This window comes from Macadamia integrifolia, chromosome 3 (assembly GCF_013358625.1).
Source record: "Macadamia integrifolia cultivar HAES 741 chromosome 3, SCU_Mint_v3, whole genome shotgun sequence".
NCBI lineage: Eukaryota > Viridiplantae > Streptophyta > Magnoliopsida > Proteales > Proteaceae > Macadamia > Macadamia integrifolia.
The window spans coordinates 25457744-25478406 of NC_056559.1; the positions used below are offsets into that span (position 1 = coordinate 25457744).

At 37.7% G+C, this 20663-nt stretch overlaps 5 protein-coding genes across 8 annotated transcripts in view; 2 read left to right on the forward strand and 3 right to left on the reverse strand.

Annotated features, from left to right (window-relative positions):
* Positions 1-4005, reverse strand: part of LOC122074890 (probable disease resistance RPP8-like protein 2) — a 5388-nt gene extending 1383 nt beyond the window's left edge. Inside the window, exons 1-2 of one of the 3 annotated variants that reach the window (XM_042639880.1) lie at positions 3162-4005; positions 1203-2471 (exon numbers count right to left, since the gene is read on the reverse strand). In XM_042639880.1, coding sequence (XP_042495814.1) covers positions 1226-2471; positions 3162-3964 — 2049 coding nt within the window. In that variant the 5' untranslated portion in view covers positions 3965-4005 and the 3' untranslated portion in view covers positions 1203-1225. Of the gene's footprint in view, positions 1-187; positions 278-1202 lie in introns of those variants that run through there. The other 2 variants (XM_042639879.1, XM_042639878.1) reach the window with 2 other exon arrangements.
* A 5684-nt stretch (positions 4006-9689) lies between these two features.
* LOC122074270 (disease resistance protein RPP13-like) lies at positions 9690-11264 on the forward strand. Its single transcript, XM_042639108.1, has one exon. It carries the CDS (start codon positions 9690-9692, stop codon positions 11262-11264), a length of 1575 nt encoding a protein of 524 aa, XP_042495042.1.
* Positions 11265-11276: 12 nt separating this feature from the next.
* LOC122073242 (probable disease resistance RPP8-like protein 2) lies at positions 11277-12620 on the forward strand. The gene has a single exon (XM_042637787.1). It carries the CDS (start codon positions 11286-11288, stop codon positions 12507-12509), a length of 1224 nt encoding a protein of 407 aa, XP_042493721.1. The 5' UTR covers positions 11277-11285; the 3' UTR covers positions 12510-12620.
* Positions 12621-15647: 3027 nt separating this feature from the next.
* On the reverse strand, positions 15648-18944 carry LOC122073458. 2 transcript variants are annotated; one of them, XM_042638052.1, is made up of 2 exons: positions 18672-18944; positions 15648-17488 (listed from the first exon to the last, which is right to left on the reverse strand). In XM_042638052.1, the coding sequence occupies exons 1-2, from the start codon at positions 18705-18707 to the stop codon at positions 15803-15805; spliced, it is 1722 nt and encodes a 573-aa protein (XP_042493986.1). In that variant the 5' UTR covers positions 18708-18944; the 3' UTR covers positions 15648-15802. The 2 variants fall into 2 exon arrangements, with proteins under 2 accessions (XP_042493986.1, XP_042493985.1); XM_042638051.1 differs by having other exon boundaries at positions 15648-17988.
* Positions 18945-20061: 1117 nt separating this feature from the next.
* On the reverse strand, positions 20062-20451 carry LOC122074271 (ethylene-responsive transcription factor 1A-like). Its single transcript, XM_042639109.1, has one exon. It carries the CDS (start codon positions 20449-20451, stop codon positions 20062-20064), a length of 390 nt encoding a protein of 129 aa, XP_042495043.1.
* Between the last annotated feature and the right edge of the window lie 212 nt (positions 20452-20663).

A 20663-nucleotide genomic window follows, 5' to 3' on the forward strand; every position in this document is an offset into this window, starting at 1 on the left:
TTTTTTGCAGGGGAGGGGTGGCGGGATGTACCAAAAAAATAAATAAATAAATAAACCTCATATTTTTCTCACTAAAGATCATTTGTATTAAAAACATAAGAAAAAGAAGAAAGAAATTACAAAAGAAATAAACAAATAATGTCTGATAAACAACGCTAGAAACCCAAACAAAAATAGGTCCCACCTTTGATATTACCATCAATAGGAAAATCAGCTAACAAAAATCAGGTCCTTGAGATGTGAAATCTCAGTCTTCTTTGTGCATCCACCCAAACTTCTGAATCCCATAAGTTCTATTATTAATGTATATAATAAGTTCATGGCCTCAAAGTTACTTAAAAAAATAAATAAATAAACAAATAAATAAATAAAAACATGTACGTGACAATGTTGGAAGAGTAGTGAAAACACCAAACATGTTGGACTTGAAATTTTAACAAAGTTTGGAGTAAGAATAGTAATGGTTGAGTGGAAGAATGAAATGAAAGCTAATCACATCTTGCTAGTTTCCCTTCCTATAATTTTAGTAAAAAAAATTCCTACAGGCATAAAGAGGTTATTGGTTTTGCCATTCGTAAAAATGATGTTAGACATTCAACAATTGATTATCTAGGAAAGGGTTTAAATTGGATTGGACAAAGCTCAAAGACAATCATATATCCTCTTATATATTAGTTTAAGCCCGCTCCCCTCCCATCCCATATATATGTCTTTGCGGAGTCTATATAACATTCTCCTACAAGAATGGTCCTTGTACACCCAATCAGGACACCTATGCTAACGGGATACAGAACAAGTGAAATCCATACGTCAACCAAAAGCCTGTATGAAAAATAATTCTTATGATCCAAACTGTGTCTTTGCACCCTCTTTGTAGATGCTGCACTATCTTCTTATGTAGCCCCAATTTCGTTAGTGCTTTGTTAGTGGTTTATCTTTTCAATTGAGATTACTCATTTACCTATTAAAATAAAAAACTAAAAAATTAAAAAAATAAAGAAAGAAAGAAAAGATAACCTATAGCTGAAATTTGGTAGGTGAAGAGGACCTTTAGAGTAAAAAAAAAATATTATATATATATGATAATAGACATTGTAAAAAAGAAGGAATAATATTACTCTTACCAATAAATATATATATATATATATAGTTATTGGGTGATAATAGACATTGTAAAAAAGAAGGAATAATATAACTCTTACCGGCCAGTGTGAGCTTGGTGATATTATTGGATCAATGAGAGCTTAAGCCGATCCTTTCCCATGCGTTCCTCAATAAGTCTTGCATCTGTTAATACCTGGTCATTGGATGCATCTACCTCCAACTCTTGCAAAGTAGGGATGACCTCTAGAGCTGCTGATGGGAGACCCTCTAGATTCTTACAATTTATGATAGCTACCTTCTCAAGACTTGGCATTACACCCTTAGACATATGCCACTTCCTTAGCTGTCCAGACTGAAACAAATCTTTAAGTTTCAAGAATTTGAGCTGAAGAAACCCATCACCATCCCCATCCCCATCTCCTTCCCCAGCTCCATCTCCATCCCTTCCCAAATCTAAATCTTCTTTTTCACTGATAGATCCAAATTTCAACTTGAGGACACGAAGATTCTTCAGCTTCCGCAGTGCCTGCATCACATATCGCCTCTGGACGAATGTGCGTTGGAGGGTAAGGTGGGTGATGTTTGGAGGAAATAATTCCAACTTGTATGGACTGGTGTCGCTGCTTCTAAAAGCTTGACCTGTCAACTTTAGTTCTTGAAGGCGCTTCAATAAGGGAAAACCACGGACTAGTAGTTTTTCACATCTTACTACGCCAAGTAAATGCAATGTAACTAAATTTGTCATCTTAGACAAGATATCCTCTCCAAGAATATAATCAATTGGACAACCTTTTAGGGTTTGGAGGTTCTTGAATACTACATTGCTATCACTCCTCTCTTCTATTTCTAGAGATAATTCCACATACACATCAGATGAAAGATGCCTTAATTGTTTCATCTCAGAAATTTCTAATTCGGTGAAATAGCCCTTAATTTTGAGAAACTGTAGGTTCCAGAGGCCACTGATCGCAGATGTTACATAATTTCTTCGACTAAAACTATCACCAGATATGTTTTCCAACCTTAGGTACCTTAGATGAATCAAATCAATTTGACGAGGAATGTTATAAAAGCCAATGCTTAGATCCAACACCCTAAGAGATACCAAATTATTAAAAATCCTCTGCAAAAATGGCCCTGTTATGCCGTCCCATGTCTTTGTGGGCTGGTACAAATTCCAGTTGAACAAAGACCGTTCTTTTCTCTTTTTTTGGATGAATTTTTTTTTCATCCTCTTTGACCGTTCTTCTTTTATTAAGGTTGGAGGAGGAGGATCATCATCAGAAGAAAAAATGCATTCATAAAAGCCATTGCCAAGATCAGTCTGTTGAAATTTCATTTTAGTAGCTGCCACCGCCGCCTCGGATCTGCAGAGATCTAACAAGGAAATTTCTTTTATGCGCCCATCGAAACTCCTACTTTTAACTTCAATCAGATTCCTATGAATAAGTTCATTCAGATATTCTTCTGCAATATCTTCAAGTTCAACTACTGTAGCTATAGCTGATGCTGATGCTGATGCTGATAATGGTGGTGGTTTCACAAGGCCCTCTGCTACTATCAATCCCTTAAAATCGAAAAAGGAATACGACCCTTCTTCGGAAATATCAAAATAGGAGAGGCATGTTTTCAAGTGATGGGGTAAGTCACTATAAATCAATTCCTGAATTCTCCTCGGAGGTGGTGGTGTTGGTATTTTATCTGTCATTGACAGTTGATGATCGGGACTGTGATTATTAATGTATTCTTCTGCTAATGCCACTAGTATATGTGGTACTCCACCACATGCATCAACCCATTCTTGCAATGGGTGATGATGATGATGATCCTCCACAAGGCTAACTCTGTTTGAGAAAAGCTTCCAACTCTCCTCCTTGGTAAGAGGTCGCAAATTAAAGGGAGGCCTACTTGGCCTCGCATATAAAGCTACTTCATCGTGGCGAGTAGTGAAAATTATCCTACTTCCACCACCAGAATTGAGTTTGTTATTGGGGAAGATCATATGAATGTCTTCCCAGAATTGGGTTTTGCAAACATCATCAAATACAACAAGGTACCTGGTGGAAGTAGTCTTCAGAAGCTCGTAGGTTTGAATGGCCAAATCTTTGAGGCTCATCATCTCCTCGTCGACAATGTTCCGTGCAGCAGCTGCAGAACCAGAACCAGAACCAGCAGGGGCTGTTGAAGTAGGCTTTATCTGATCTATAATGTCTTGCAACAACTCTTCCAACTTGTAGTCACTAGATACATAAATCCATGAACGACAAGGAAAGTGTTCCACAATGGTTGGGTGATTGTAAACTTTTCGAACAAGAGTTGTCTTTCCAATCCCTCCAGGCCCAACGACGGGAATGACTTCACGTTGAGGATCCTCCTCATCCTTGAGCAGATCTATCATCTTTTGTACCTCATCTTCAAGGACTACTACCATATGATCGCCAACTTCATTCGCTAATGATCTCTTTGATGATGAGGAGGTGCCACAAGTACTACAAGACTTGGTGAAGTGATCATGGAACCACACATGCAATCCCTTGAGTTTATCCATCATACCCTTAATTTGGCTCGTAAATTTAAGCACTTTATGGGCTGAGGTGGAATAATTTCGGCATTTTGTAGTGTCCAGATATGAATCGATAACATCTTCAGCCTCATGGAGTATGGTTATGACTTCCATAGCTTTTTTTCGGTACTCCATCAAGTAGTAGTCTTTGCTAACATCCATTGGAAAAGATGTTAGCCGTGTCAATAGCCAATGCAGAGACCAGAGTTCATTTTCAACTTCGTGAAGAGAATCAACCTCTGCCAACAGCATGTAACCAAGTTTATTCAAGAAAGGAGAGATTTCAGTATCAGCCATTTGCTCACTCTTTTCCTATAACCCTTGTCTCTGATGGAAGAGATGAACTGAACAAAGGTAAAGAGTTTGGCATAAAATAGAAAGAAACCCTAGTGCAATCATATTTTGGATACCAATAGAAGAATATGGAAATGCAATAAAACCTTACCAAAATAAAAAAGAGAACTGTTGCTTCACCATATATAATTATGATTATGCTGGGTCTGTCACAAAGCAAAGCAGAAAGAATCCCGACTCTAACCATACTTTGATTTGAAAAGAAAAAAAAATTGATTGGACTAAGGGATTGGATTCTTTCTGCTTTGCTTTATGACAGACTCAGAATAATCATAATCATGTTTTGTATGATTAAACATCAGTTTTCTTTTTCTATTTCTTGGTTAGAACAAAAGTTTTGAGAAGCCCACCATTCATGGGTGCAATCGATCTTTCTCTATATTTATTTTCTATTTTCTAATTTCATTTAACCTAATTTGTAGCTACACTGAAGCTCATGACACATTATAATGTCCCCCACATTACAAGGATATGGAAAATAGGATCATGACTTAAATAGTAGACCCACCAAAGCAATCATCTATTCATAAGAAAATGAAAGGAAAACACAAAGCGAAATACTAAACATTATATAGAAACATCACCAATAATAGGAATAACTATCCAAAATCTCTGATTTCTTTATGGAATGTGGCGTTATCTTACAAGTCACACATGTATATCAACACATGAAGTAGAATAAATGAGTGCAAAGGTGAAGCCGAATGTGAATCAGCACTACAAACTTCATGTAAACCGGTTATAAATCATATAATGAGAATTGAACAGAAATTGGTAGTGTTAACTTTGTCTTGAATTCTTGACCCATTTTGAAGATTGACTTGCTCCAACATATTTTGGTGGCTACCCGAACAGGAAGTTTTCTGAGATTTATGATGAAAGCAGAGGGGTTCGGCCAATAGGTCCAAACCTGGAGCCCATCACTAATCTTGTATGGGGTGTAGCCCCTGTGGTATGGTTTGACCGGATCGACTGCGACCCGATGGGTCGACCCGTGATTTGGAGTATATATAATGTACTGTTGTCTTGTTGAGAAAGTAATTGTATTTTGGGGGTTTATTGACTTAGGGTTTCAGGGCAAGTTTTCTCACCGTTGTTTGGGTGTAATCTCTCTTCTGCATAGTGAAACATCTTCTTCTTCGCCCGAGGACGTAGCACACTACCCTGGTGTGTGAACGTCGTTAAATTTCTGTGTCGTGGGAGTCTTTAGTCTATTTATTTTCTTATTTCTTGGTGTTTGATCTAATATGTAGCCATACTGAATGAAAAACGATTTGATTTTAGCTGATTCTTCAATCTAGTTTTGATTTCACCTTGTCATAATGTACTCTGAATTGGAACCAGAGTGAATTTTTGGAATCGGATCGATTGGCATCCTCAATCAGTCTAGTTATCGGTTGGTTTTTTAATGGTTCCAACCTTAAGAGTTCAAGACTATAACTGGACCAATAAACTAATTGGTTCAAACCTGAGATCCAAGACCAGTGACTAATCAGTACGCTGGTTCCAGTTCCAGTTCCAGTTCCGGTTCCAAGTAGTCCAAAAATAATAATAATAGTACGTAAATAGACAAATAAATTAACACATGTTATGTATATTTAATAATATATATATAGACATTAATTTCAATCACATGAGATATACACCCCACCATCATTTTTTTTTTTTTTTCCCAAATCACAGAATTTGAAGTAGAATAAATAGAATTAAAGGGTGCAAAGGTGAAACCGAATGTGAAACAGCCTCATGTAAATCGATTGTAAATTGGATAATGAAAATCGAATATAAATTTGTAAACCATACCAAATGCAAAACGATTCTGAATTGAAACCTGAGTGCAGACCCTCAATCGGTCTAGTTATCGGTTGGTTCTTTAATGGCTCCAACCTTAAGAGTTCAGGATTATTACTGGACCAATAAACTAATTGGTTCCAAGCCTGAGATCCAAGACCATTAACTAATTAGTAGGCCGGTTCCGGTTCCAGGTAGTTCCAACAAAATATAATAATAAATAAATAAATAAATAAAATCACTTAATGTATGTTACATATATATTTAATAATATATAGACATCAATCTTGATCACATGAGATATACATCACACCATTATTTATTATTTTCTCAAATAACGGAATTACCATATTACCTCTTATTTTAGGGCATGTTCTGAAGTTTGCATTCCCAAATTTACCATTAATTAACCGCCAAATATTTGATAAAACAGTATACAAGACAAAAGGTACTAGTCAAAATTCAACATTCTTCAAAATCTAGATTTTAGTGTACCCAAATTCTAGCAGGAAATAGAAATCCTTCCCTCAATTGGGATCCTCCACTCATTCCCCCCTAGTTTTTGAGGTATCATCTTTATAGTTTTGCTCTTATTTCTTCACTCTTCCATTGGTTTTGATGTATTTCTCTATTGTTGGATGTCCCCACCCCCCTCCTTGCCCTTTTGGGTTTTGAGATTGGTTTTGGTTTTTTGTTTGTAGGTTCCTGAGGTAGATACTCTCTTTGGAAGGTTCCCTTGCGGCTTGTATCTAGTTTCTTTTCTCTCTTTTTATATATTATCAATTCATCCAAAAAAAAAAAATTCATCCAAAAAGATAAATGAAAGATTAAAAAAAAATAATTATAATTAAAATAAAGTACCTGACCTTGTCTTAAATATACAGGGTTGGGATGTGGATTTGTTTGATTCCACGGTCCCAATTTCAACGGTTCCTACTGGTTCCATCAGCTTGGAACTATTGGTAGACCAATAAATTACTCGGTAGAACTAGAATTAGACAAATAAACTATTGACCGGCCGGTTCCAATCCATTTTCTGGCTCTAGTCCAAAATTGACACCCTTTGGAGGAGTCATGGTACACAAAAGAAAGCATTCACAACCATAGCATGTAGACTGGGTCGAATAATCTAACTAGCTTAATGGTGTTTTGTGAATTAAAACTGGCTTCTTTTGCAAGATCGATGGGGCTGAAAATTTTGTTGACATACATGGGAAAGGTATGACATTACATGGAGGCATATATTGAATTTCAATTGATGCATTACATTTCGGAACCATATCTTGAATATTTAACATTCAGATTTACTACATCACCATTCCATGTGTAACAACTAGGTGTCCCAACTAGGGAACTCCCTCAACTAGGTTACCAACCTAAAAAACTTTTTCCTATAATGTGTTTTCTCAAATAAAGTTTGAGTTATAAAACTAGAACTAAAGAGTCTTTCTGGGCTCAAAGGATGGTCCAATTTGAAACCTATAGTGCTTGGAAGACTCATTAAATCAAGCATATTATTAATGAAAAATATCGGATGGATAAACAATGTGAAATTATAAGAGGTTTTGTTTTAAACTTTTAATATTGATTTAGTCCTTTAGAATAAACGATGACAAAAAAAAAAATTTTTGATGTAATTAATATTTTCAACTTTTGACATAAAAGCAAAGTTAAAGTTAAAACTTATTAAAAGGAAAAAAAGAAAATGACACCTTGAATGTTTCATTGAGAGATTTTCATATGTAATTTAACTTTATTTTTAAAAAAAATTATAAGCTATTTTATTTCTACCATATAATAAGTCAAATGATGAATAAAGGTGAAATGGAAAAGCTACTTGTTCAATATGATCAGCCTCGAAACAAATACCAATTTGAAAAAGAAAAAAAAATAAAGTAAAAGAAAAAGAAAAAGCAAAAACAAAGAGAAATTATTTCTTTAGCAATTCAATATTGGCAGTGAAAAAAGAAAAAGATAAAAAAGTGGTGAAAAAAAAAAAAAGGAGAGAGAGAGAAAGAGAAAGACAATAACTTCAATAACAACAAAGTGAAGAAAGATAAAGAGAGAAAAAAAAAGTAAAGCAAAAGAATAACTTTAAGTTTTTAATACCACCTCAATGCTTGAGATTAGAAATTTAACAGGAAAAGGATACAATAAATTAATGAAAGGAACAAAGTAAAAGAGAAAATCTTCAATACCATCTCATTGCTACATAGTGGAAGTAAAGAAAAAACAAACGCAAAAGAGACAAACTTCAATGCATTGTCAGTGGGAAAAAAAAAAAGGATAAAGTAAAGAAAAAGAAAAAGGGCATAGGGACTAACTTCAATACCACCTTAATGTTGGATTAACAGTGAATGGATTATGCTCATGTATCTATAGGGGAAAAAAACGGGAACATGAACGCCTAACTCTTCTATTTGTATATTCACTATGTATCCAAAAATTATAGGACAAAGAACACACAAAAAAAAATACACCTCTATTGCACCACTTTAGCAAGGCTTTTGGAGGAAAATGTGAAAGAGAATAATTTCAATACCACCTCAATGTTGATTATTAGATCAATTATGCTCTTTATGTTTGGAACATGAATGGCTAGAGCCCGGATCCTCTCCAGAGCGCGAAACCCCCAAACCCATCTCACATCATCCATGGGAGTTTTGGGACCACCATGATGGTGTGAGATGGAGTTGGAGCGTTCAGCATGTTGGCGAGGAACTAAATTCAAATGGGTAACCATTCTTTTTGTAGAAGGTAACAATCAATTCACTAATAATTCAAATCTCAAATCACCATAGCAGATTGCACATTGTTGAATTGCTGAATCAAATTGAACAAAGTTCAAAATAGATGGAGGATGTAGTTCTATCCATCAATTAAAGAACCTTCAGAATTTGAGTTCAGTTTAACCAATCTCTAGTAGGCCATACCATTTATAGAATTGTATAACCCCTTCTTTTAGGCTTCTCTAATGGGGGGAATATGTAGCAATTGCTTCTCATAGGTACACAATAAAGCTTGCCCTGACACTGATATCAAAGGCTTTTCGCCATATTCTCTCTCTTTCTCTTAAGAAGTCTAAGCCTGCTGAAAGTTTTTAATTGAATCAGAGATTTTTTTTGTTAGAATTGTGAAACAAGGAGGCTTTGGATTCCTTTGCCACTGTCAGTTATCTTAATGACCTGAACTCAAAAGGGTATCATCTTCATAATTATTCATCCATTTACTTTATCTTCTGTCAAATGAGATCCATCAATCTGAGTGAGTAATCACAACCACTTTGCTTCTCTCTCTCTCTCAGCCACCCTTGGAACCCCCCCCCCTTACAGAACCACACGGGACCCAAAAGAAAAAAGTTACCCAAAGGCATCTTCCTGGCCCATGACACCCCACGGGGCGTAGGTTGCAATGGTGGACACTCAACTGACCCCTTTGAACGAAATGCTTATTTCAAGTAAACCCAATTGACCAGTCTAGGATGTAGAATCTATGAAACTCAAGCTATTCCGAAGAATTTCTTAGTTAATTCTCTTCTCTCCATCTGTGAACTCAAGCTATTCCGAACAATGTGCAATCTGCTTTAATTTGTATTCATTCCAATTGTTCTTCTCTCCACCTACCTCTGATGACACACTTCTCTCTTACTGTTCTTCACGAATCCCTTATTTCCCAACTCTAGAACAACTCTGCATCTGTAAAATCCATTCCAACCAGCTTCCTCATTCAACCCCATCTCTGACTATCCTAAATCATAAAATATGAGTTACTTAATGGATCAATCTTGATCAACTCCAACTTTGGCTGAATCACCCTCGTAGTCTTAATTACATCCTTTTATGTCCATCTGTTTCCTCTTTGAAGGAATTAAGAATCCATGGCCTCAGCAGCCTTCCTTTCCCTTATAGATGAATTTATTTACTTGGTCAATCAGGTAAATTTTCACCTTCCTTATGTTCAAAAAGTAGTACAGCCCATTTTCGAGGAATTCTCTGTTGTCCAAGCTTCCATTAAAGGTGTAGAGGAGGATACTGTGGAGTACTGGAACTTGGTGAAGGAATTTGAGGAAATAGTTCGCAAAGTAAAAACTGTTATAGTGAACCACGCACGCCGGAGGAGGAAGACGGTGTTTAAGAGATATGCCTTACATAACAGAGTTGGCCGAACACACTTGGCCTCGGAGATACAAAAATTGCGTGGCAAGCTTGCGAAATTGACTGGCCGTGTATACTCCTTAAGAAACAACAATGCAGCAGCAGGGGAAAGTTCTCAGCAGGAACATAGAAATCAAGTAACAGGGGAAGAGTTATCACCCCATCCTAGGGGGAAGCAGCTCTCAGATTGGATACGCTCTTCTGCTTATTATGATGAAACAGAGGACAAAAAAACTATCATTGGCTTAAAGCATCATATGGAGTTACTAAAAGCACGGCTATTGAACAAGAAGAAAAATCAACTAAGTGTTATCTCTGTTTTTGGGATCCAAGGCATTGGAAAGACAGTTTTAGCATGGGAGGTTTACAAAAGCAGTGATGTGGATAACCATTTTCCTTGTAAAGCTTGGGTTTGTCTATCTGCTGTGGGAAATCATGATAAGGGAGTGATTTTGAAGAAAATTGGCAAACAAGTTATGAGACTCCAAGAAGATCAAGAGACAACTGATGATGGTCATGAAGGAGGATTGCAGAAGAGGCTGTGTGAATTCTTGAGAGATAAGAAGTATCTTATAGTCATTGATGATGTACCTGGTTCCAAAGTCTGGCATGATCTGAAAGAAGCATTTCCAAATGGACAAAATGGGAGCAGAATAATGCTCACAACCCGCAAGGCGGAGGTTGCTTGCCTTGCCGATTCAGAAGGCATTCCTCACCGGGTATGGGTCCTAAGTGCAGGAGATAGCTGGGAGTTGTTCACAAGAAAGGTGTTCATAGCTCCCTGCAGGCAAGTAAGCAGTACTGATGCATGTCCTTCTACCAGTACTACTCATAACATGAAGCACTTGTGCATCCCTCCTCAATTGGATGCCATAGGAAGAAAGATGGTGAAAAAATGTAAGGGTATACCACTGTTAATTGTTGGATTGGTAGATCTATTGTCAAGTAGACCTGCTAATGTTAGCGAATGGTCAAGTGTACTTCATGGTGCAGATATGCGTGTCATTGCAGATGATGCCGCCCATCGGTGGCTTAATCTATCTGGCTTCCTTGATAACATGATATCTACACATGTGAAACAGGGGCTTCCTTACCTTCGGGGGCTCTTTCCAACTGATGAGATTGACATCCCTGCAAGGAGGTTTATTTTGTCATGGGCTGCAGAGGGCTTATTCTTTGGACAGAGATATGGTGAATTTGCAGAGGAAGAAGTCGCAAATGACTGTCTGCAACAGTTGCTACACTTCGATATAATTCAAACAGTAAAACTGAGCTCCAACGGAAATGCGAAGACATGAAGCATTCCCCATGATCTGCCAATGCGAGGGGTCTTAAAAACTAACAATGCTCGCAACTCTTCTCGTGATGATCATCGCTTGGTTTGGTTTTATCGTCCAAATAACCAGCACCACCACCACCAGCAGCCGCCACAGCAAACTGGTAAGGCAAATTCCTGCAAAATACTCTGTTCATTTTGGTGCTTTAATTTTCCATCAGGATATGAACTTGGGCAGCAAGTAGGGCGCTTTCTTGAGAGATGCATTAGCGAAAAGGGTGGGTTGCAGTTTCTTGGGGTGCTTGATTTAGAAGGTGTGGATAAACCTTGTCTACCTGAGGCAATTGGAGAGTTAATAAACTTGAGGTACCTTGGGTTAAGAGAGACCTACTTGGACACACTCCCTTCAAATATAGGCAAGTTGCTGAAACTCCAAACATTAGATACAAAACACACCTATGTCCGCAATTATCCTCGTTCTATTCAGAAATTGAAAAAACTAAGACACCTTCATCTGAACGAGTTACAATATTCAAGTGAACTTGTTTCACGGTTGAGTCAATTGAGTGATCTCCGGACATTATCAGGTGTAGTTGTAAATGAGTTGGATCTTGTGAAAAAGAAGGATTATGGTCTTTGTCTGTTAACTAATCTCAGGAAACTGAGATTGACATGCCAGTTCAATAATCCACAGAGAAAAGAGACAGTAGTACTGAACCATTGGTTGGAGGGATTGGAGCACCTCCATTCAGTAAAGTTAAGTGCCAAAGACCATAAAAATCAATTGGCAACCATAGCTGATTTGGAGTTTGTGACCAAAAACAAGGAACTCAGCAATCTGTACTTGCTAGGAAGGTTGGACATCCAATTTGATCTCAATAGATTCCCAGAAAATCTCACCACACTCACATTGTCAGGGTCTGAGCTAACTGAAGACCCAATGCCAAAATTAGAGAAGCTACCCAAGCTACAATTCCTTAGGTTATTGTCTGAATCTTTCAAGGGCCAGAACATGGTTTGTTCATCAGGAGGGTTTGGCCGGCTTCGAGTCTTAAGGATTTGGAAGCTTGAAGAACTGCAGAAATTGAGTGTGGAAGAAGGGGCCATGCCATATCTGGAGGAGTTAGAGATTAGATATTGCAAAAACTTGAAGGAGCTTTCTCGAGTGCCAGAGACCCTTAATGAATTGAAGTTGACCAAAATGCCAGAGGAATTCACCAGGAAATTTGTGAATCTCAAAGTTGTCAAGGTTTTGATAAGAGTTTAACTAAATGTAGTTTGCTCCGGGCCTGGAGGATTTCTGGATTTTTGAACAGAACATGCGAAGTTGTCAACAGACTTTCTTTGTTTGCTGGATTGGCTCTTCTTTTGAATTTCATTTTGTTTCTTTGTTGGGATTGTTATTCTTTCTTAAAATCTTGAAGAGTTTTGATCCTTTTAAAATCCTCGAAGAGAATCATACTGAGCCGATTCCTCGAACAGTAAAACCTCTAGTTCTTGTTTGGGGAAACACAAGATAATGTACAAAAGTATTCTTCAGTAGGCATTGTTCTATTACCAGATTTAGCTGCATGCGAATTATATAGTTTTTCTCAGAGAAAAAAAATTTTGGGGTCCTAAGAAAAAAATTTGTAATTTTTCATGTCAACATCATTAAATAATTAAATATTTTTGATAATCATTTTTTTTTTTTTTTGTAACATTGATAATCATTTCACAACTATACAATGATTATCTGTATGTATGTATGTATGTATGTATGTATGCATACATACATACATAAAGATAATGAAGTTCCTTGCATAAAAAAATAAAAAAATAAAAAATAAATAAAAAAATGTATGCCATATCATATAATATTGTAATTTTGTTGTCTACATTTAAAAAGGACTATTGCTTGCTTAATTGATCGTTGCTTTTTCAAAAGAGTGCAATCTCCCAGTAGGTCATAGGTTTGAATTTGAATCTCCTGTTTTCACCCTTAACCTTTGTGCCTCGAGGTACCTACTCCCCTCCAAGTGTGGATCTCATAAAGAACTTGATCTGCTCTCCTTCCCTCCCCTAAGGATAGGAAAGATTATATGCGAGACTTCTTAGTACATTTCTTTTATATTTCATAGTGGCTTTTCTACCGTTGTGCCAAAAATATGATTTTGAGCTTCATGTCGGCCCCATGTGGACGGTACCATTTTCAACCCCTCATTGGTGCAACACGAAGATCTCCTTACACTGCCCTTTTGGGAGACTAAGATACACACTGGTGGCTTTTCTACCGTTGTGCCAAAAATATGAAATTGAGACTCATGTAGGCCCCATATGGATGATACTAGGGGTGAAACAGGACCGGGATGGGCCGGGTTTCTTAAAACCCTAACCCAGACCTAAGTCCCAAAACTCAACCCAACCCTAACCCTAACCCAACCATGTCGGGTTCATGTTCAGGCCCAACCCTACAAGGCTCGGGGTTGGACCGGGTTGGGTCAGGTTGACCCTAGCTAATCTTCTTAGTGGAATCACATTCTGATAAGTACGATTCAATTTCGATTTCAATTCCTAAAATGAATCGAAACTCGATTTTTGAATTAAACCCCTAAAATGAATTCCTCCATTAAACTATATTGAACGTGATATTTTATCATTCTTCCATGGAGATTCCATGTGCCCCTATTTTTCCATGTGACCCTTTTTTTTAATCCCTCCATCAAAAGTCAACATATTAAGACATAATCCAATCATCCACTGTTGTTAGAATTTCATCTTCTACAATAATGTTTAATTTTCAATATATAAGGACCAAGAAACTCAAGTACTGCAAACCCCCACCTCTCCTCATTCCTTATTTCATGGCTATAGAGATGGGTTTTTCCTTTCGCTTTGTGCTCTCTCTTTTGGCTATATTATTCTCTATCATATTTTTGTTACACAAGAAACTCAATGACAACAAGAAGAAACTTCTTTGGCTAGGAGAGACACCTGCATTCTGCAAAGTACAATAATAATCAGGATTAGACTTAGGGTGGGTTAGGGTCGGGCTGGGTTTTCTATGCTTCAACCTAGGACCGGCCCAACCCCACATAGGGTTGGGTCAGGTTGGGCCGGGTTGGCCCTCATAGTCGGGTTAGACAGGGTTCGGGCTCAAAGTTGGTTAGGGCGGGTTCGGATCATCAAGGCTAAACTTACACCCATAGATGATACCATTTCAAACCCCTCATTGGTGCCACGGGAAGATATCTTCTTACACTGCCCTTGTGGGAAATTAGGATACATACATTTACTGGTAGCTTTTCTACCGTTGTGCCAAAAATATGATTTTGAGCCTCATGTAGGCCCCATGTAGATGATACCATTTCCAACCCCTCATTGGTGTAACGTGCAGATCTCGTCTTACATTGCTCTTGTTGGAAGCTATTGCTCTAATAAAAGAAATAACACATATGCCCCACGTGGATGATACCATCTCCCAAACCGTGTAGCGTGCAAATTTCTTTTTACAATACCCATGTGGGAAATTCTCCCTCTAATAAGATATACCACATCTTTGGTATGATGGTAGAAAAACTACCATTAAATATATGTACCCTTGTAATACAAAACATGTATGGTATAAGTCTGTTCAATTTTTTTTCTTTTTGAAATAAGGATAAATTTGTCCGATCCAATCCAATCTAAATCAATATCAATTGAGACCGATCCCAAGAATAATTCCAAGATCAATCGTGGGTTTTAAAACCTTGATGCCATGTGATTAAAAAAAAAAAAAAAAAAATTTGATGCGACATATATGACCATTGGATATTTAGGGGCCGGAGGGCCTATATTAGTCAAACCATATAACAAATTTCCCTTATACCTTACCATTGGATTGGCATTGGACCGGTCAAGTTCAGGACCAGTCTTGGTCAATATCTACCAGATTTAAATGATCTTGAAGTTCCAACTTGTAAAACTATTCATCGTATAACTAAGCCCAAGACTAGAAAAAAAGAAAAAGAAAAATTAATGAACAGGGCAGGCAAACTTTTTGTCATTTTCTAAGTAAAATTTATTTGAGAGAGGGTTCTGTAAAAGGTAGCATAGTTTCTGCATCAGCATAAGAACCAATGTTAGCGCACATGGAAGTATCAACAACTGCAGGATTTCCACCTTTCATGTGGGGTAGGGTGGTCATTTCCCCCTTCCATTTGTATTGCTATGGGGGCCATATTGTCTTTTCCGATTGTTTCCCTCAAACTATAATAAGAGAAAATATCCCTACTTGGTTGTGTGCCTCTACAGCTACATATAGGGGGTGGCGAAAAGTTCACTCTACCCCCTGATTAGATGCCTATGTGCCTCCCCTAGTTGGTCTTATGCTGGCCCAGTGATCACAACACCATGTAACCATCCCCAACCCTTCTAAAAAATAGGTATCAAAATAGCTATGTATAGGTAATTCCAAGGATACTCAAATACAACCACACTATCAAAAGTTCAAGATCAGAATTGAAATTTCCATAAGAAAACAAATTAGAATCCAAAAATAAGGCAATCATTTTTTTTTTTTTTTAAATAATTGACTTGTTAGTTAAAAATCAACTTAGCCCTCACTTGGCCTTGAGAAATTTGGAATTGTTGTGTTATACCAAGATGTGCCATGAGAAGCCATATATGAGTTATAAGTTCTCCACCTCGACTAAGTTGTTTGGCATGGTTTGCCCCTCTACATTGACTCGCAGCATATGCCAGCGTATCCACCCAAACAGTAGTCATTATTTCCCATCTCTCCTCTATTCTCAATGATAGCAAACTCTTTGCAAGCCTACATGCATCAAATAGGACAGACTTGCTTCTATCTCCTTTCACTTCATCAGGTTTAATTTCTGTGTTCACCTCAAGCAACATGTTACGAGCATTTTCTTCTGTCAAACCACCTGATTTTTTTCCCTTGAAAAACTCTCTGGTTTCTGCAATGGTATCTCTATATCTGATCTGTCCAATCCCTTCAGGCAACAGAAAAGGATGTGCAATAAGAAGATGCAACATATAATCTGATAAGAGCTTGCACATGTCAGGTAGAGGTGGAGATGGAGGAGGAGGAGGAGGTGGTGGTGGTGGTGGTGGTGGTGGTGGTGGTAGTGGAGGTGAGTTGGGGTGATGCTGATCATAATAACAAAGATCAGTAGCAATATGCCAAAGAAGAATGCTATGGTGAAATTCAACATCAACTATACTCCACCCAAGCAGCTTCTGGAGATAAGCCCCACTTGTGCTCAAGTGTTTCACATCATTAGTATCATCTGTGGGGGCATTCCCTGCTTCTAACTTCCTCTTGAGCCGTTCGAATATCATTTCTTTCAGCTTATCAGGGACAACCTCAAAAGAAGTATACCTGTACATCTCTAGCATTTCCAATACATTGGTGAGCTTCACAAGTTCCATAATAAACTTTATGCGTTCATTGTCTATGAGGCAAAAACATATCAGATTGTTTTGTCCCATGGAATTAGACCATCTATTTTTCTTTTTCTTGCACAGTAGTCGCCCTTTCTGGAGTATATCAGCACACATTGATGATGCCTTGTTGTGCTTCTTGCTCAGCCAGAGCAACACCCAATCCGAGGATAGAAGAATGATTAACGCATAAACTTCCAAGATAATGGCCACAATTAGCAATAGGTAAGTAACCACTATGTCAACGTTTGAGTATTGGTTGTGCTTCTTCGGATTAACCCCAACTAGTGTTGTGAAAAGAACAAGAACAGAGATGTTTAGACAGAAACAGAGTGATCGGAGTAAGCCACCTCTTCGTGTGTAAACTATGGGTGCCTTAGTATAAAGAACATCGAACATGAATCCAAGTTCAATCTCAAGAACTCTGAAAGTTTTCTCTGGTGATGAGTTTTGTTGGATGATGAATTTTTTGCTCTCCTCCCCATCACGAAAGCTGAGTATGAGATCCGCAAAGAGACGCTTGAATGTCTCAAACAAGTCATGTGCTTTTATAATTAGCAAAATCTCATCATCTTCTGCATGATGATCACCAGCAGCATTGCCAGTGTCTTCTTCTTCCATTGTTCCAGAGGTATAATTTTGAAGGCTACGAGCTTCGCCAATCCTTTTTATGTCCACTATGAACCCTTCACCTTGCTTAGAAACATAGCGTTCCATGAATTTGGCGTAATTAGGTCCTGGATCAGGGGCACTAAGCATAGAGCCTTTGAAGTTCTCCTTGCTTGCTGACCTAAGAGCCAATGTCCTCTCCCCATACTTGATAATTCCAATAACAAATATTAATATTGTTAGAATTGAGATTGGAGTAATACCAGTCCAGGAATTGAAGATCACATAAAATGCCACACTAGATTGGACAAGTAGTGAAAGCAAGTGCCTCAACCACAGTTCATTATCTTCTAATGCATAGGCAGTGATAGTATCTGGACCACCAAGGTGTAACAAAAGAAATGGTGCCCAGAAGGCCCTGAGTTCGTCGGTATGAGTATGTAGTTTCCCTTGAGTTTTGGAGAGGATGCCAAGGGCAAAAGTTGCCACTGAGTCTGCAGACAAGTAGGCAATCCAAATAATGAACCCTATCTTATTTCCAGCAATGTGCTTTCGACGGTCACCCAACAAGATGAGGAGGATTTGAAAGAAGAGGCTGAGTAGAATTAACACTTGAAGCTCCCAATCGTACCAGAGCTTTTGAACTTGTTCTTGGAGGGTGTGAAGGATCTCACTCCTATTCTCTACCCAAAGCCAACTGCTAATGACTGAAATAATACTCAAATTATGTTAGTTGCAGGAAATTTTTGGATCTAATCATGAAATATTCATATTTAATTTGGTACAATTTCAAATCTTGAGATGATAAAAACTGTTAGTATGTATTTTTTTTAATGCATTTTAGTTGATTCGTATTCCGAGGTGATAAAAAAATATATATTTTTTTAGTATATAATCTCATAATGCAAAATTGACCTAGAATGCATACCAAATGTAGTTTATGATATCCTCAACTCCCCAATTCTGACAGAAGCGCCATTCAATGAACATCCACCCCTTGTCGGTTTGAAAGATCATATTTTATAAGATTTGAAAATTCTGTGGAATTTGGAAATCTGAAATCCATTTGCTGAATTGAATAACAAACACAAATCCAAAATCAAAACACACCAATTTGTTTTATTCCAAATGAGTTAGAAATTTGTTACCAAAAAAAATGAGAGAGAAAATCTTAAGCTCTATTGCAAATCTTTCTCCCTCCTGTGTTTCTCACTCCGAGTCTTATCACCCTCCTAACTCCTCTAAAATCTCTCTACTTCAATGGCAATAAAGAACTCTCTCTCTCTCTCTTCTTTGATGTCAAAATCACAATAACCTCATATTCATGATAAATAATACTAAAAAATAAATAAATAAATAAATACATAGAGAAATATAATATATAACTTACGGGGTACCAGCATTCTTGACTCAGCTTGTATGACATTAAAAATCAGTTCACGACTTTGAGGGCCGGCGGACTCTTCTTCAACTCATGCTTGATATCACTTCGTGGTTTTCATCATCTCCTCAGACTATTGGGCCTCATGAGGAGATCAACAATAAACGATAATAAGAAGAAAGGAAAGAAAGAAGATTCAAAGATTTAATGTCATTTGACTGTGTATGAATCCATAGATAATGAAAGAAATATGGCAGTGATGACTAAAGAAGTGTAAACGCCATACTTATTGAAGGTGCACCTATTTATAAGAAATTAAAAAAAGAGAAGAAAAAGGGAAATGCAATTAAAAGCTGAAAGAAGTATTTTGGAGTATAAAGTAAAGTGAAAGAATCCCTTGGTCTAATCATATTCTTTTTTCTTTTTTTTTTTCTTTTTCTTTTTTTCAAATCAAAGTACTTTGGATTCCGATAATATGATTGAACCAAGGGATTCTTTCTACTTTATGACTCAGCATAATCATAATCATAATCATAATCATAGTCATGTTGGTATGGTCAAACAACAGCTTACTTTTTCCTTTGGGTAAAAACAAACCCTATAATACATGGTTGGAGGGGCTAAGGGTAAGGGTAAGGCTATCAAAATGGAAACAAAATTGAATATCAGAATCAGAATTGATTGTTTATGCTCGAGTCAAATCAAACCATAAAGACATGATATGGTCTTGATTTCATAGATTTTCTTCTAGTTGGTTTAGTTCGAAACTGAAAAACAGTCGATACTAACCGAATAGATACTGTTTATGAAACAACTGATTGCACTAAATATGAATCAATTAAAATGGAGAAAGAACTTCTCAGGAAATAGTTCTTGTAGAAGAGGAGACAGATGTTGGAGAGGATCTTACACCGAATAGGGAGGACAGTGATTGTGTGATTGTTTTACAACGATGGAGAAGAATATGGAAGAGCAAACTGCACCAAAGTATTTAATTTTAATTTCTCCTAGGATGAGGATAACCTACTGTAGCTAGCTTTGATTACTTTGAGGGATTCAATGATTGAAAGGAGACCCATTCATGGGTGCTGCTAGTTTTTCTTTTGATATGTAGATTGAAAGTCATTATATTAAGGGCCCGTTTGATAACGTTTCTGTCGTTTCTATTTAAAAAATGACAAAAACAGAAATTTCCGTTTCTGGGAACAGAAACGGAATTTTGTGTGTTTGATAAACCTCTTGTTTCTTGAAATGTTTCTCTGTCGTAAGAGCCCGCCTGGCAAAGTTCAATGCCATCCCCCTCCTCTTCTCTGCCTCCTCCACACATCCAAAATCCCCCATCTTCCGAGCCAACCAAAACAGCTCTGCCGCCCACTTCTCAGCTGAACCACCACCACCATCAACGAACAACACGTCCCTTGCACCCTCTCGGAATGACCGAATAGCTCCTAAGACCCTGTTCCTTCGGCAACGAACTTGCCCAGATCCTCAGCCGTCTCCATCGTAAGAAATTTTTGAAAAAAAAAATGAAAACAAATTCTGCCCTAGTTCTTACAAAAATTGGCACAGGAGATTCCTCAGCTACCTCGAACGTACCAAGCCCAACTCTAGAGCTGTTCTTCACCGGATCTCTGATCTCCACTGCAAATTTCCCCCATGGCCGTTGTCTTACTCCTCTGTAATGCTTCCCCTTCGACGAAGCCACAGCTAGAGCCGTCACTGAAGTTGACTTCTCCAGTACTGTCGATGATGCCGTAGTCACAACCGATGAAGCCGAAGCCGAAGCCATCGGTTGCGCCTAAAACATGCCGCCAAAATTAGATTCCTAAGGCTCTGCTTTTCCGCTCCTCTCCCCATCAACCCAGGGTCTGTACGAATAGGAAATGTGCCCTTGCGCATAACACAAGGCCATGTATAAATAGGAAATGTGCGTTATCACATTTGAATGATAAGAACTTAATCCACAACATGTGGTGAGTATGGGATACGTGTTAAGATTCT

Excerpts from the sequence above, each read along its gene's own strand:
- LOC122073242 (XM_042637787.1), top strand. The coding sequence starts at position 11,286 with ATGCGAGGGGTCTTAAAAACTAACAATGCTCGCAACTCTTCTCGTGAT.
- LOC122074270 (XM_042639108.1), top strand. The coding sequence starts at position 9,690 with ATGGCCTCAGCAGCCTTCCTTTCCCTTATAGATGAATTTATTTACTTG.
- LOC122074271 (XM_042639109.1), bottom strand. The coding sequence starts at position 20,451 with ATGGCTTCGGCTTCGGCTTCATCGGTTGTGACTACGGCATCATCGACA.